At 48.6% G+C, this 16,322-nt stretch overlaps 1 protein-coding gene across 2 annotated transcripts; it reads left to right on the top strand.

Moving 5' to 3' along the window:
* The first annotated feature begins 8,240 nt into the window (after positions 1-8,240).
* On the top strand, positions 8,241-15,130 carry LOC123355925 (activated RNA polymerase II transcriptional coactivator p15-like). 2 transcript variants are annotated; one of them, XM_044998791.1, is made up of 5 exons: positions 8,241-8,334; positions 10,724-10,793; positions 11,575-11,691; positions 12,006-12,114; positions 14,445-15,130. In XM_044998791.1, exons 2-5 carry the CDS (start codon positions 10,725-10,727, stop codon positions 14,522-14,524), a joined length of 375 nt encoding a protein of 124 aa, XP_044854726.1. In that variant the 5' UTR covers positions 8,241-8,334; position 10,724; the 3' UTR covers positions 14,525-15,130. The 2 variants fall into 2 exon arrangements, with proteins under 2 accessions (XP_044854726.1, XP_044854727.1); XM_044998792.1 differs by lacking the exon at positions 8,241-8,334 and adding an exon at positions 9,717-10,233.
* The last annotated feature ends 1,192 nt before the right edge of the window (positions 15,131-16,322 follow it).

The raw sequence follows: 16,322 nt of genomic DNA on the forward strand, positions 1-16,322 counted from the left end.
TTTAGCATTTCTCATCACTATTGTTTATAAAACACTGGTCCTAGCCTAATATTATTGGTAACTTGCCAAGGCTCTGTTGTTGCTTCCGTTACATGCACCCTGTGGTATGTTTGGAGGGAGGCGGGATGTTAGTGATTTTTTTAAAAGAAGGTTTTATGAAAATGTCATTAAACGTTACTGTTTCCAGACTGTAGCTAAGAGCACGTTACAGCCGGAGCTCACTTGTTCTCCAGTACTTTTGTTCTCAAGCAAGATCTTACTGCTTCTGTTTGCTAATACATTAGGATGGGGAAATTACCCTGTTGCCCAAAACTAATGTTAATGCATCTGCAGAGGCCTGGGAATTTTCCAGTCTAGACAGACAATGCCAGTGTGTGATCTCTCTCAATTTTAAACCCCTCTGAATTTCACAGCCTAAGGTAAGTGGAACACTGTGTCTTGCAACCATTTTCTGATGATTCCCCAGGCTGCTAGCAGAGGAGGTGCAGCAGTGTGGTAACCACAATGTTCCTACATGTGAACCTCTCAAGACCTTTCCCAAAAGTTTTAGGTTAATGGTATGTGTAGATGACACTAAAAAACCCAAAACTCCTACAGGCAACAGCAATCTAACTTTTAAAATACTTTCTGGAGTTACTGTACTTCTATTCATATATAGTACGTCTACAAGCCAAGATGACTCTCTCTTATTTAAAATACCACTTTCCATTTGAGGCTGAATTTCGATCTTTTGTGGCTTGGAGTAGAACTATCCACCTTCCTGTAAGCAAGAAAAACATTAGCTGTGTGTCCCCATTTTCATTATTCACTGTACATGGATTAGCTAGGAAAAAGTAGTGTGTGGCCAGATGCCCTAGTAGTATTGTCCTTTGGATGGAGATTAAAACTCTCATTTTTCAACCATCTTTTTTTTTAAAAGCAAGAGAAAATGCACCTTGTCCAGGGCTCTTCACCCAAGCTTTCCAGTACACAGTGGCTCACGCTTTAAAGGGATGCCTGATTAGCAGAAACGCTTGCTGAGTTACTGTAGCTCCCAGTGACATTGGATTGGTATCGTAGGTGCCCTCGAGAGAGACGTGCCTTTTGCCAGCTTGTGGGCTCTTCCTTAAAATAGGTTGCACTGTGCATTTGGTGTTTTTAGCATCACCTCTGGACAAGCCATTCCGAATGGATTTGAAGCCTGTTTCCTTCTTGCTTTGGAATAGTTGGAGGAAAAACTTGCCTGCCGCTAGCTTTTATGCCCTGCACACAGCAGCTGGAAGGAGCAATTGCATGGAGAGTCCTGCTCAGCCCTAGGATGGAGCATTCCCAGTACAGGTAGTCTGACAGGAAAATGCTCCTAAAATTGTAAGCCCTTACTGAGCATGTGCAAACTAAGATGTTTCAGGGGCTTATAACTGTTGCAACTTGCTAGTGCTCTACACCCCAAGGAATGTCTCCTTTCCCCATCCCAGCTCATTACTGAACCAGGCTTGCTGGGACACCGTTTCTCCATTTAGAACAGCTAATAGGAAACAGGTCATTAGCAGTCCTGCTTCAATTCGTGTTAATGTAAGTAATATTTACGAATAGTGAGCAGAAGCGAACAGAGCCAGCGTGCTCCGCTATGCAATGAAAAGCCCATTCTGGCATCTTCAAGACAAGAAGGGTCTGAAGCTCATAGGTGCTGGAATTAGGGGTGCTGGGGGTGGGGCAGCTTGAGGTGGTTTCCATCTTACACAGGGTTTACAGTTTGGTTCAGTAGCACTCAGCACCCCCGCCTCTGCTAAAGCCTGAGAGTAACAAACATCTCCGCCAGCGTGAACAATTGATTGCAGCTCTGATCCCTTCAAGGTTGTAGTATTAAACCAACTGTTTACAGCTCCTTGCATGGTGGGAAATCAATACCAGACGTTCCTGAGAATGTGAAAGAATATAGCGGCGGTTACTTTAAACCGAGGAGGGTAGGGCCGCATGGTTACAATGCATATTCAGGGGCATTGGTGGAACAATGACCTGTTCTCTCCAGAGTGAAAGCAATTTACCCTGTTATCTCATTTAGGTGTGCCCTAGCCCTATCCTGTCACTATAGAAAGTAAGTTCAGCTCATGGTAATTACTGCAGCTGGGGTATTGCATTGCTGATCAGAGTGTTCCTGCTGATATCAAAGCATTCATATATTCACAAATGTGAGAGCAGAATTACATCCTCCTCACACCTGAAGCAGAAGGAGGCTGCCACTTTTTGCTCTATTTAAATCAGGTGTAAACATTTAACAGAGAGGGTAATGAACCCCTGGGACAGTTTACCAAGGATCGTGGTGGATTTCCCATGACTGACCATTTTAAAATCCAGATGGGATGTTTGTCTAGAGATCTGCTTGAGGAATTACTTTGGGGATGTTCTTTGGCCTGTATACAGAAGGTCAGATTAGATGATCGCGGTGGTCCTTTCTGGCCGTGGAATCTATCAGTGTATGAATGCAGTCTTGTGCTCTAATCCCACTATTGCAGGTCCCTGATATTAGAACACCCTAGTGCGGGGGGTTATCAGTTGTGCTGGGTTTCCCCTTGCAAAGTCAATTTGGAAACTTGCAACCAATCCTGGTGCTGTCCTTTGGGTTGTTTTGTAACAACAAAAAGTGATGGTGCAGGGTCAGATTTCACAGTATCTGCTTAATCTTCCCAACCATAAAATACCATACAGGGAGCAATCCAGACACAGTTTGTTTTAACGTAATAGATTCCAAGGCCAGAAGGGACCATTGTGACCTCAGGTATTTCTTCGGGACATGGGCTATGGCTCACCCTCAGCCGAGCCATGTGTCCTGTCTGGTTTGTAAGGATTTTGCTTTGATTGGCAGAAGAAATAATTAAAATGGTTCCCAAGTTCATGCAGGTGGGATAAGATTATGCCTTAGCTAAAATGCATCTATGGGGTAATGCTGCTAGCATCCTTCTCAACTCTCCCGGCTGTCCTAGAGTTATGAAACTCAGCACACTGCTTTCCAAACAGGCTCTGTCTATTGCACCCATTTTCCAGTCTCTCCACATGCAGACTGCTGGGGAGGCTGAATACATGTAACTTGCTTTAGGGCAGCCTCTGTACTACATTTTAAGAATTTTTTTCATTTTAACTTCCCAATCTTGCACACAAGAAAATCAATCCAGAGTCATTAGGTTGGAGGAGGATAGACTCCTTGAGCAATAGTGATTGTTTTTTGCCAGTAATCACCATGCTGGTTTTTGAGTTTATAATCTCTGCAAGAAGGGAAGAAACTCTAGTAATCACTGCAGCTATTGCTCTGTCCTGTGGAGCCTGGCGCGTAATAGTTGCAGTAGGGAAAGTTTTATAAATAATTGGCCAAATTTTGCAGTCTGGGATTGAAACTCAGACAGCAATGCATTAAGATTTAAGTAATCCCTTAAGCAAACTCCCCTTGAATTCAGTGAGAGTTTTGCTTGATTTAAGGACTGCAGAATTTGGCCAGGCAAGAGAGTTTACTGTGTTGAAAAGCTGGATACTTTGAAAACCTGCCACATAACACGCTACCTCCAGTACTTAGTCCTGTGCTTGTATCTTCTGGTGTTACCAAACTTAATACTCAACAAAAAACAACCAGCAAACCCATGACATGCACTACAACAAATTGGCTTAAAAGTAGCAGTGCATGTTTTTTTTTCTTCAGCTACCCATAACACAAAAAAGCATCTGAATAAATTTTGCTTATAAATTCCAAAACGGTCTCATCTGTGCTGTGATGAAGAATGGATAATTTCAGTTGAATTTATATTTTGAGCATGTAAAAATGAGGTTCTAAATTAAAGGCTTGATGGTTGCCTCAACTTACTGGACTCATTACTATAATTCTTTTTAGGCTTTGTGCAATTCCCTGGCTTGACTGGCTTCCTAAATGAAGCCTCCAGAACTAATTCATCTGGGATAACCTAACTACTGGGTGACCCAGCAATTGCATAAAGACTTCTTCCATCTAGCAGATCCAGCACATTATCTGAAAGACCAAAAAGAATACTTAAAGGGGCTAGTTAAATCTTCATGCCATTCTGTCTGAGTCCTGGGGCTACTGACAATATATTTTCAGTGCTTAACTTTCTGTGGTGGCTTTGCTGGTTGCTTTTAAAAGTAAGACCCTCAGCTACCTGTTGGACGTGGGTCTTCCAGCGTCCAACCAAAGTGCATGTTGTCTGCTCCATATAATTCAGTAATTGAATCTCTCACAGGGGGAAGGATAGCTCAGTGGTTTGAGCATTGGCCTGCTAAACCCAGGCAACTCCCTGATTTTTTTCTAACATCCTACATCTATTAACACTTGATCTATATCTACCATTTTGCCAGTTCAGGAGTAACCAACAATAACCTTCCACCTCCTCACCTTGGCTGTCCTAGAGCAGCTGTGAGTGAGTCACGGGAGGCACTGCTCTTTTCCTGGTGAGGCATGATTAGACTCTCACTGACATTCTTAGCCCCCAGTAACCTACAAAACCAAATCTGGATTTCTTTGCGCATAAATGAAAAAGGCACTAGGACAGTGGCCCTCAAATTTTTTTTACTGGTGACCCCTTTCACCATAGCAAACCTCTGAGTGTGACCCCACCCATATAAATTAAAAACACTTTTTACATATTTAACACCATTATAAATGCTGGAGGCAAAGCAGGGTTTGAGGTGGAGGTTGACAGCTCATGACCCCCATGTAATAAGCTTGTGACCCCCTGAGGGGTCCCAACCCCCAGTTTGAGTACCCCTGTACTAGGCCACTGGCCTGCTTCTCTGCAAGTGCAGAGCACTCTCTCTGGTTCATCAGACTCTTCCTGTGCTACAACTACTAGGCAACAGAGCTGTTCCTCAGTAACACTAATCCTGCATTTTTTGTGTGCGCTCATTTTCGTTATAACAGTTCTAGACTCGTGCCACTTCTGTTGGTGGTTGGCAGGTACCACTCAGTTCTGGCCAGTCTCCATTGGAGGAAGGAGTACGATACACATAGGTACAATGATGAATTTTTATTTTCACTGTCAGAGATTTTGTTTTAATTTACTGCAGAGACTTGTTGGTTTTTTTGTCTCGCTTTCCGGAATCATTCAATGCATTTAATTAGTCAGGGGACGTGCATTATGGAGAGAAAATGTTCTGGAAAAGAAAAATAAAATCATTATCAATAGACATGTCTGTTTACTGCCTAAGAGGTGAGCCTGTTGCCTATGGCAATGTCTGGTATGGTGAAACAACCAAAGAAGAGGAGGTGGCTGTAACCAAAATTCATGGCAGACCAGCGCTCTCAGCATATGACACTTTTTGGCAGAAGGCTACAACGAGGAGTAGCTGCAACTTTCAGTTTCTGCTGCTGTAGTGAGCATATGAGCTGAGGGCACTGATGCCGAGGACTTTAACTCTGCTATAGGAGCAAGCCCCTGAGTTTATATGACCATAACAAGGCTTCTGATGGTCATTGAAGGCTAGATCCAAAGTCCACTGAAGTCAACGTGAGTCTTTCTATTGACTTTAGTGAGCATGTGTGTTTGGGGCACTATAGGAGTGCTAGATGTCTTTAGCCATCATTTTACTTTTTAATATGGAGAAACTGAGACCGTGCCGCTGGAGTGGAAGCAGTGCAGTCTTTGTGGTTAATTCTCCTTCCCCCTAAGGCCCATTGGTCATGCATCTGGGTACCCAATACAAAAACCATTTTACAACATGGCCCTCCCTGGGCTTCCACCGTAAGGAGACACACACATAAACACACCCCTGCCAGCAATATGCCGCTCCAGTAAGATGAGCTGTGCGCCATGTGCTGAAGATCAGTATAAACTGGTTTACTGGGGGTTAGTGGGTACTGGTTTTGCATAGAAAGACTGAGCAAAAGTGTCTTAATTGTCCTGATGATGCCTGGTCTGTTGGGTTAGGAACTCCTGAGTTGTGTTTCCAGTACTGCCACTTTCTCATGCTCTAGTTTGGGGCAAGTCATGTAAGTGTATGAATGCCTCAGTTTCCCCCTTTGTAAAACAGGAATAATAGAATCATAGAAGATCAGGGTTGGAAGGGACCTCAGGAGGTAACTAGTCCAACCTCCTGCTCAAAGCAGGACCAATCCCAACTAAATCATCCCAGCCAGGGCTTTGTCAAGCTGGGCCTTTAAAACCTCTAAGGATGAAGATTCCACCACCCTAAGTAACCCATTCCAGTGCTTCACCATCCTCCTAGTGGAAAAGCTTTTCCTAATATCCAACCTAGACCTCCCCCACTGCAACTTGAGACCATTGCTCCTTGTTCTGTCATCTGCTACCACTGAGAACAGTCTAGATCTGTCCTCTTTGGAACCCCCTTTCAGGTAGTTGACAAGGCATCTGACAAGGCCCGGCTCCATCCTCGTGTCCAGGCCACCTGGCCAGTGACTTGGCACGAGCAACTTCTAGGTTGGTAACTAAAATAACAACCTTGCAGAACTTGTGTGTGGAGGGGTGCACCTACCTGTTTTTAACGTTGGCACTGAACACATGAGCCAAAAATCTTCAGTGTGGAACTTTCGGAGCAAACTTTGTCAAGCCAAATATTTTTGTATAAGTCTTAAATATATAACCTCCCTGGTGGTTATAGACTGGTCAGCTGGGATGTTGTAACATCTTCCATTGCTATAGCGTCTCACACATCAAATATTTGAGAAAGAAGGTAGGTGAAATATCTTTTATTGGACCAAGTTCTGTTGGTGAAAGGCAAGCTTTTGAGTTTACAAACTTGAAAGCTCATCTCTTTCACCAATAGAGGTTGGTCCAATGAAAGATACTATCTCACCCACCTTGTCTAATATCCTGGGACCACCACAGCAACCCTGCAATACCAAATAGCTGTATGCTGTTTACATCCAGGGTTCCTGAAATGCAACCCCTTTTGGGGTGGCAGCCAGCTGTCACATGGACAAACACTGTACAAATCAGGGTGGGGATTACAGATGTTTGTCTACATAAGGAAATTAATTTGGGTTAAAATAGGGTGTGAAAAGGAAGGAGCACCTTATTCCAAATTCACAAAGCTAATTTGTCATATAACATTCTTATTCCAGAATAAAGGCATCCACGCAGGGAGTTAATCAGGAACAGCTATTCTGGAATAACACTCAGTGTAGACAAGCTCTTCTTCATGAAAAATACCATGGGAGCTTGGCTGTCCGTGTGGAGTAGAGGTCCTTGGTTTTGAAGGCCTCACCCTACAGCTTTTCCTACTGGATTTATTTATCATTAGGGCCCTACCAAACTCATGGCCACAAAAAACACGTCACAGATCGTGAAATCTGGTCTTTTGTGCACTTTTACCCTGTATTATACAGATTTCACAGGGGACACAAGCATTTCTCTAACTGGGGGTCCTGACCCAAAAGGGAGTTGCAGGAGGGTCACAAAAGTTATTTTAGGGGGGTTGCAATACTGCCACTCTTGCTTCTGCGCTGCTGCCTTCAGAGCTGGGCGGCTGGAGAGTGGCAGCTGCTGACGGAGGGCTGAGCTATGCAGGCAGCAGTGCAGAAGTAAGGGTGGCAATACCATACCCTGCCATCCTTGCTGCTGCTGGCGGTGGCTCTGCCTTCCGAGCTGAGCTCCCGGCCAGCAGCCGCCGCTCTCCATCTGCCCAGCTCTGAAGGCAGCGCTGCCGTCAGCAGCAGCGCAGAAGTAAGGGTAGCAGGACCGCAACGTCCGCATCAATAACCTTGTGACCCTCCCGCAACTCCTTTTCGGGTCAGGACCCCTACAATTACAACACCCTAAAATTTCAGATTTAAGTAGCTGAAATGAAATTTACGAGAATGGACCCTGAATTTGGTAGGGCCCTACCTATCATGGCTGAAGGGCTGTGCTGACCCAGTGGCTGCAGGCTATCCAGGAGCTTCACCCCCACCAGAGGCACCGGCCAGGAGCCAGTAACAGAATCCAGGAGCTCTGGTTTCTAATCCCCCTGATTCTGCGGCTCTACGGGAAGGAGAAATGGACCCCAGGGATGCTCTAGCCCCCAGGACGCTGCTCCCAAGCTGGAAATGGAACCCAGGCGTCCTGGTTCCGCTGCTCTGATCCTCTGGGCAGGTGCCCCCCCCCCCCCCAGGGAAGGGGGGAACCCAGGAGTCCGAGCTTCCCCTGCTTCTGCCAGCCCAGCCAAGGAGGAGAGTGGGGGGAGGGGGACCTGAGCGATTGGCTGGGTGGTGGGCGGGACTGTTTTGGTGGATCGGACGCAGCGATTGGCTGGCGGGACGCGGTGATTGGCAGGAGCCGGCTCTAGGAGGGAGTCGCGGGCGCAGGGGGCGGGGCCCAGGGTTCGGAGTCGGAGGGTCCCGGTCGCGCTGTTCCCCGCCAGGTACGGGGGGGCTCCTGCCTCACCCCCCAACGGCCTCGGCCCCCTGCCTCGTACCCCCCCAACAGCCCCCCCAGCCCTCCTGCCTCTGACCCCCCCAACAGCCCCCTCCTGCCCCTGACCCCCCCAATAGCCCCCCCAATAGCCCTCCTGCCCCCCCAACAGCTCCCGGCCCCCCCAACAGCCCCCTCCTGCCTCGCCCCCCAACGGCCTCGGCCCCCTGCCTCGTACCCCCCCGAACGGCCCCCATCTCCCCCAACAGCCCCCCCAGCCCTCCTGCCCCTGACCCCCCAATAGACCCCCAGCCCTCCTGCCCCCCAACAGCTCCTGGACCCCCCAACAGCCCCCTCCTGCCTCGTCCCCCCAACAGCCCCCCCAGCCCTCCTGCCTCTGACCCCCCTGAACGGCCCCCATCTCCCCCAACAGCCCCCCCAGCCCTCCTGCCTCTGACCCCCTCCAACAGCCCCCCCAGCCCTCCTACCTCGTCCCCCCAACAACCCTCCCAGCCCTCCTGCCTCTGACCCCCCCAACAGCTCCTGGACCCCCCAACAGCCCCCTCCTGCCCCTAACCGCCCCCAACAGCCCCCCCAGCCCTCCGGCCTCTGACCCCCCCAACAGCCCCCCCAGCCCTCCTGCCTCGTCCCCCCAACAGCCCCCCCCAGCCCTCCTGCCTCTGACCCCCCCCAACAGCTCCTGGACCCCCCAACAGCCCCCTCCTGCCCCGGACCCTCGCCACAGCCCCCCCAGCCCTCCTGCCTCTGACCCCCACAACAGCCCCCCCAGCCCTCCTGCCTCGTCCCCCCAACAGCCCCCCCAGCCCTCATGCCCCTGACCCCCCCAATGGCCCCCATCTCCCCCAACAGCCCCTCCTGCCTCTGACCCCCCAACAGCCCCCTTCTCCCCCAACAGCCCCCCGCCCTGTTCTCCTGCCTCATACCCCCCCCAACGGCCCCCCCAGCCCTCCTGCCTCCCCCCCAACAGCCCCTCCCTGCCCTCCTGCTGCTGACCCCCCCAACGGCCCCCATCTCCCCCAACAGCCCCCCCAGCCCTCCTGCCTCGCCCCCCAACGGCCTCGGCCCCTGCCTCTGACCTCCCCCCCAACAGCCCCCGTCCCTGCCCTCCTGCCTCTGACACCCCCAACAGCCACCAGACCCCCCAACAGCCCCCCTCCCTGTTCTGCCTCTGACCCCCCCAACAGCCCCCAGCCCCCATCAGCCCCCCTCCCCTGGCCCTCCTGCCTTGCACCCCCCTTCAACAGGCCCCATCTCCCTATCTCCCCCAGACCCCCCAACAATCCCCCTCCCCTGGCCCTCCTGCCTCTGACCCCCCTCAACAGCCCCAGGCGTTGGTGTAGGAAGGGGCTGTGTGCCCTACTCATACAGGGTCCCCCTCCCAGTGCTGGCATGGTCCCTTCTGGGGACCCCGGCCTTTTCGGATCCCAGCCTTGTCCTTCCGTGCTGCTCTCGCTCCCTTTGGGAGGACGGGCAAGGCTTGCTGAAGAGCAGCAGAGTTTTCAATCCCCACCTTCTCCTCCTGCTGCCCCGCTCCCACGCTCGTCCCATCCACCTTCTACGCTGAAGCGACGTCTCATCCTTGCTGCTCACAGCTTCGGAGACGGTGTCCACCCCCCTCAAAGGGCAGCTTTGAGGACCTGCTTTAATCCCCCCCCTCCCCATGAAACCACCCTGCTCCTCCTCCTTATTGGATCCAATTTGGGCATGGGGATCTCAGACTGCCAGTTCCCCTTGGCTTGGCCACAGCATGTGGAGTTTTCCAACCCTCCTCCCTCGTTTTCCCTCCTTTCTCCACTTCCTTCTGTCTAGTTCTGTAATGGGTGTCCATTAGCACAGAGCCACCAATGTTTCTTTCGCCCCAGCTAGCCTCAGTTCAACCTTCCTTGTGGTAAGGAGCCTGGGCACAAATCCCTTGAACTGTTCCTTGCCCGCTGTGATAACGGCGGAGTTCTTACCCTGCGTCTCAGAGTAGGTGACTGTTGCGCTGATGGGCACCTGAGAAAGATCTGAGAGGTGCTGAAATGTTGGGGAGCTCTAAGGAGTGTTGTAATTTCTTATCCCTCTTTTTCTTGCCCAACTTCCACGTTATGTGGCTTTAGAACAGGGCATCTGATTTAATCGTCGTTCCGAGACGACTGCCAGAGACTGAATTGCCCATTTCGATGACTGGAACTGGAGCAGCGATCCCATTGTTATGACTCTGTCATTTACTCCACATGAAGTTAAGCCTAGTGACCCTGCCGTCAGAGGGAGGCGCGAGCTACCCGTGCCAGCAGCTAAAACTCTGTAGCGCGAGGAGGGGGTTATTTTGCTATAAATGTTGAGCGTGGGGTTGAAGGTGAAGGGTTCAGCCTGCTTCTTTGGTGTTTGTCTTCCAGAATGCCCAAGTCCAAGGAGCTTGTGGAAACAACCACTTCAGACAGTGGATCTGATGCTGAGAATGAAAAGGTATCGGTTTGCAGTAGTGGGGGAATGAGACTGACTTTGCTCCCGCGCATCAGTATTCCCCCTCCTATACATACGTCCCTCCGGTGGGGAAACAAGTAGCAATGTTCTAGGTGCTTCAGTTAATCCTCTGAGGTCGTGCAAACAGTAACCTGAATTCCAGTGAGTGAGCTCTGGGGTGAAAGTCAGCAACTAAGTGTCCTTCCCATGTCATGCCACTGTGCAAGTTAGGGTGCTCCTTGGCACTGAGGCCAACCCTGTGCTTACAAGTGCCAGGGGATCAATCTTTTGCATCCATGCAGAGCAGAAGAGGCTTTGGGGTTTTTCTATTGTTACTTGAAAAGTCACAGCCGGTGAAGGGAAGAGTAATTTCCCTCCTTGCTTTCCAGACCTGAATGGCTTTCAGCCTTGTAAAGGCTGTATCATAATGCAGCCAGTGAAGCTCACAACTTTATTTCCAGCACTTCCTAACTTTTCAGAGCTTGACTTTACAGCCTGAACGTTCCTTTAGTGTAGCTTTTAAGGGAATTATTACTAGTTTGGGCCAGCTCTACTGGCTGCTGTCTAGTTTTAAGAGGTGGCAGACAGGTTTAGCTCAAGTACTGCTGGTTGCTAGTGTAGTTAACAGTAGAGAGGGGCTATGAGTGACTTATCATCAGATCCCATCTCACGAAATGTGTGCAAGTCCCATCGTCTGGACTATCTAGAAGCCGCATAGGCTTGAGAACTAGACTAATCACAAGGGGGCGGGGGGAGCTGTCTAATTGCGACCTCTTCTTTACAGAAAAGGAAAAAAGAGATGCCGTCCAAGCCAGAGAAAAGACCAAAAACTGAGGCCAAAACTTCCAAGGTGGCAACAAAAAGTCACGGGCAAGACAGTGAAGAGGAGGGCATGTTCCAGGTATGGGTGGAAGGGGAGCGGGTCAGGTATTAGAAACAAATCTACCTCTGTCACGCCTCAAATCCCCCTGCCACATACACACACAGATTTCTATTCGTTAATTTCCTGGCCAAATCAGAATTCTTTCCTGGTTTCTTGCATTGGTGTGTCCTTTCTCTCGCCAGTTCAATACAATCTGTGCTGACCCCATGGAGCTTTAAGTAAAGAGATGAAGTAATATGGACGGTAGCTAAATATCTGTATTTGAAGCTGGTTGCAGCGTTCCTCAACTCAAATCCGGGCTTTTCTGTAACCGTGGTTTAATATCTTTGCAGATTGGGAAGATGCGCTATGTCCGCGTGTCCTGCTTTAAGGGGAAAGTCCTTGTGGATATCCGAGAATTCTACATCGATAAGGAAGGGGACACTAAACCTGGGAGAAAAGGTAAGCAGACATCTCCACTAGGTGGCAGTAATGCATCATAGTCATCTCATTTCCAATACAATTAAAATCATGAATGAGTCTAGGGCAGTCTTGGATCCAGGAGTTGGAAACTTTGCATTATTCTTAAATGACTGACTTCAGCATCTTCTGAAAGTCTTCAATATTCCCACTGCCATCGGATGCTGGGAAGTGAGCAGCACGGCCCCATGATGGGCTATTAATGAAAGCAGCACAGTGACCTTAGTCTATGGAGCTTGGCTCCCTGCCTGTTTCTGAAGGGGGACTTCAACTGAGGAAGGACATGATCAGTAGGGAAACCGAGTATCAGGTAAAAGGCAGGAGATGGAACATGATCGAAGACGGGGTTATTCTGATAGCCAACATGAGGCTCCACTGGGCAGGAATGTAGTATCTTAATTTGACCAAACTTCACCCTTCCTGCTCCCTTTTTCACCCCTCCAACCATTTCTCTTATAAACAGCATCTCTGGGGAGGTGGAGGGGGAGGAATTGAGTATGTAAAATAAGACAGGCCAAAGGAAAGTAGAAAATTGTAACTCACCCACCGCTATCCAGCGTCCGGCTGTTGACAGACAAAACTAAATCTATATTGAAGCCGCATGCATTGGCACGCGGGCCTGTTAGAACCCTGAAGGTGTACTGTGTACCGTGCATTCACCCTAATCTTTTAACCATGGAAGTGCAGGCAGCAGGGACTGCACGATCCCAAAATATGATATTTCATCTCAATATGAACGGAAAGTGGAATTTCATAATCCCTCCAGGCTATCCCTCCATACTAAAGCAAGGATGACGGCAGTGTGCCATGTGTCCTGCTTTAAGGGGAAAGTCCTGCATACCTGAGGCTCCTGGCAAGTTGCCCAGTGCGACCCGCAGTGGAATAGACTTTGGGGGACCCTTTATTAAAGAGCCATGCGGTCCTTGGAATAACATGATCTGATGGGGTAATTTTACACGCCACAAAGGAAAGAGGAAAACAGCACAGAAAGTAATTTAAAGGCTGTTATGGAACAGGGCATCATTCACTCCAGAACTTCTCTCCCACTGCTGAGTTAATGTTCATTCATGGCCCTTTTCATTACGACTTTCCGGCTGATGGTGATTTGCTTAGTTGACTCACTTGACTCGAAGTTCCCAGGCCACGTCTGTAAGTCATTCCCCTCTTCTGCCCTATGTGTTGGGGTATTCAGCAGAGATTCAGTTACATGAAATTTCCCAGGAACCGTTCAGTTCCCATTATTGATTTTGTGTCTGTGCAGATGAATTTCTTTCAGCTCGAATTGCCCCTCGCACACTAAGCATGGCTTACCCGCCAGAAATTAATTTCCTTCAAAGAAGTTACCACTGTACATTACTCACTTAAAGCAAACAGCTTATCCTATAATGAAAAGCAGGAACAGATCCCTGAAACCTTTCTGTGCCAGTCTAGGGGGAGTGGGAGACAGAAGGGGGATTAAACTCTTTTGACACATGTAGGAAACTTGCCCAGAATACAAGACAGAAGATCTGTTCGTCTGCTACTTAGAACTTGGGTCTGTAGAGGAATGTTCATATGAATGCTGCCTCTTCGGTTTTGATGTAGTGTCTCTAGCCACCGATGTTTGTCTAAAACTTAATAAAATGTGTGACTAAGTGTCAGGCCATGTGACTTTTGGTTTTGCTCAGGAAACAAGTGAACAGCATCCAGGTGGAACCAAGCTGGCCGTGCCCATGTCCATGTTTCTTTTCCGTGGAAAAGGCCAATTACATCAAGCTGGCTTTCTCTCTGTGGGTGGTTATTTAGCTCCTGCCTAAATTGCTAAAAAGAGGCCAATTCCTCCAAGTTTAAGCTACCACAGTGACCATTGTTAGTGGCAGATTTTGTAATTGAAATTACAGTTGCCGGGATGGGAGTTTGCATTCCCCATTTGGCCAACACGAAGTAATTGCTGGACAGGGACTGGGAGTAAGGGCTCCTAGGGTTTGTTTACAGCTTTGCGATGACCTTGGGCCATTTAGCAGTTTCCTCCTCTTCTTTTCCCCATCTGTAAAATGTGGGAAACCATCTCACGGGAGCATTAAAGCTTTCCGTATTTCTGTAGTGCTAGGGGAGTACCACAGAAGCACACATTTCATAGTTGCTACAGTGTTAACATGGAGCCGCTTTACTTAAAAGGCTGCCTCAGTTTCTGTTCTGGGATCTGATTCAGATCATAAATTTCCCTTTTATAACTGCCCTTATGGAGCCACCTTGGCTGTGGAACTTGCTGATTCTGCTCTGCTTGGCTCTGCAGGCATGTCTCTGTAATCCTTCTCCTTTGCTGTTTCTAGGGATCGCCCTATCTGCCGAACAGTGGAACCACTTGAAGGAGATCATTCCAGATATTGATGCTGCAATCAAGAAATTCTAAGATGTTGTTTATTTAAAATCCTGTATTTTTCCTGTGTTGTTTTTTTTTTAATTGCTGTTCTGCATTGGATTCCATCCAGGAGAAAGGTTCATTTGTTTAGATTGTGATAATCCTCAAGGGGCTAGCGATTGCTCTAAGGTTTTAAAATATAATGTGGAACAAATGCATGAACCTAGATTCAGTTTTGCTAAAAGAGCCTTTAGCATCTTCAGCCCCTGTCTGTCCCTAATGCTTTGCATAGTGAGTGATCCCATCAGTGATCTGCTGCATGTAAGAGTCTAACTGGCATTTCCTGAACTAAATGGCTATTGACTATCATGCAGAGCTGTCTAGCTGCTCCACATCTGTTGCGATCTTCCACTTGGCCGAATATTTAGTAAGCAGTTTAGTCCAGCTACCTCCTTGCCACCCTTCCACCTCATCTAGGCTCTGGAAACGCTGCATACAGCATTCTGGCTATTTCCATTAGCTTTTGTGTTTGGAACAATTCCTGTCTCTTCCCCCCACCCCCCTTGAAGAAGGGGATTGTAGCCCTTCAGCAGGGAAAATAGCATGTAGTGGAGGAATATGCCCAATAAACTTGCTTGCATTACAAAAAAAAAAAAAGTGTAGTCTTCCCTGTTGCTGGTAACTTAACTCCCTGTTTTGTCCTCTTAGTTGTGTAGTGGTGTCAGATTTCCTTCCATAGGGAAAATAAGTGGTTGAGCAGTGGCCCTGCCTAAGAGTTTAATCTCTCTTTTTTTTTTAAAAAAAAGAGCCCCTAACTTTTGTTATATAGAATTGATGAGCTACCTCTCTTGGCAGAATATAATAAATAGTGCAGGCCCCAGAAGGCCCTCAACTAGATCATCTATTCTGTCAGAGGAGCAGTAATTACTTCATAAGCGTACGAATGACTAAAGAGGGAAATTAAAAGCCGAAGAAGGGAGAACCTTCCTTCCTCTGGTGGAGGAAAATCCCAGTAAAACTCCCCGGGCCCCACACTGAACGGGTAGCATGAGGATTCCTGTTATTTAAGGCTAAACAAACTTGAATACTGTTAATCAACAGGGGAACAAGCAAAGCCTCTCGGCATCTAGTGCTCACATTCTATTTCAGGTACTTATCTAGCCCTTGTTGCCATAGTATCTGAGCACCTCCCACTCTTGAATATATTTATCCTTTCAACCCCCCGGTGAAATACTAACTGTATTTTACAGATGGGGAACAAGGGTCAGATCCTCAAATGGACTGAGGCACCTAACTTCCATTGAGTTCAATGGGAGACATGGTTCTAGATCAGTGGTCCCCAACCTTTTTCGACGGGCCATGGAGGACCATGGCGGCAGACGAGCATCCGCCGAAATTCTGCCGACAAGCGGCAACGTCAATAGGCGTCGCCCCCCACAAGTAGCGTCATCCAGAGGCGTCGCCGCCGAAATACTGCTGAAAATCGGCAGCATTTCGGCAGCAACGCCTCTGGATGACGCAGCTTGTCGGCGGCATTTTGGCGGATGCTCGTCCGCCGGCCAGTACGCCATGGCGCCCGCGGGCACCGCGTTGGGGACCCATGTTCTAGATACTGACCTGGGTCTAAGTGACTGCCCCAAGGCACACCGGAAGTCTCTGGTAGAGCAGGGAATTGAACCTGGCTCTCCAAAATCCTAAACTAGCCTTCTGGACCATCCTTCCTCTGGCCAGATATTAGCCCCGCTCAACACTTTTCTGTTCTAGCAATCAAGAGCAGGCATCTGGGTACCAGACTCAATTTATAGCATATTCAACAGCCAGCATGTTTTACGCTGCAATCTGACTTCTG

This window comes from Mauremys mutica, chromosome 24 (genome assembly GCF_020497125.1).
Source record: "Mauremys mutica isolate MM-2020 ecotype Southern chromosome 24, ASM2049712v1, whole genome shotgun sequence".
NCBI classification, from domain to species: Eukaryota; Metazoa; Chordata; order Testudines; family Geoemydidae; genus Mauremys; species Mauremys mutica.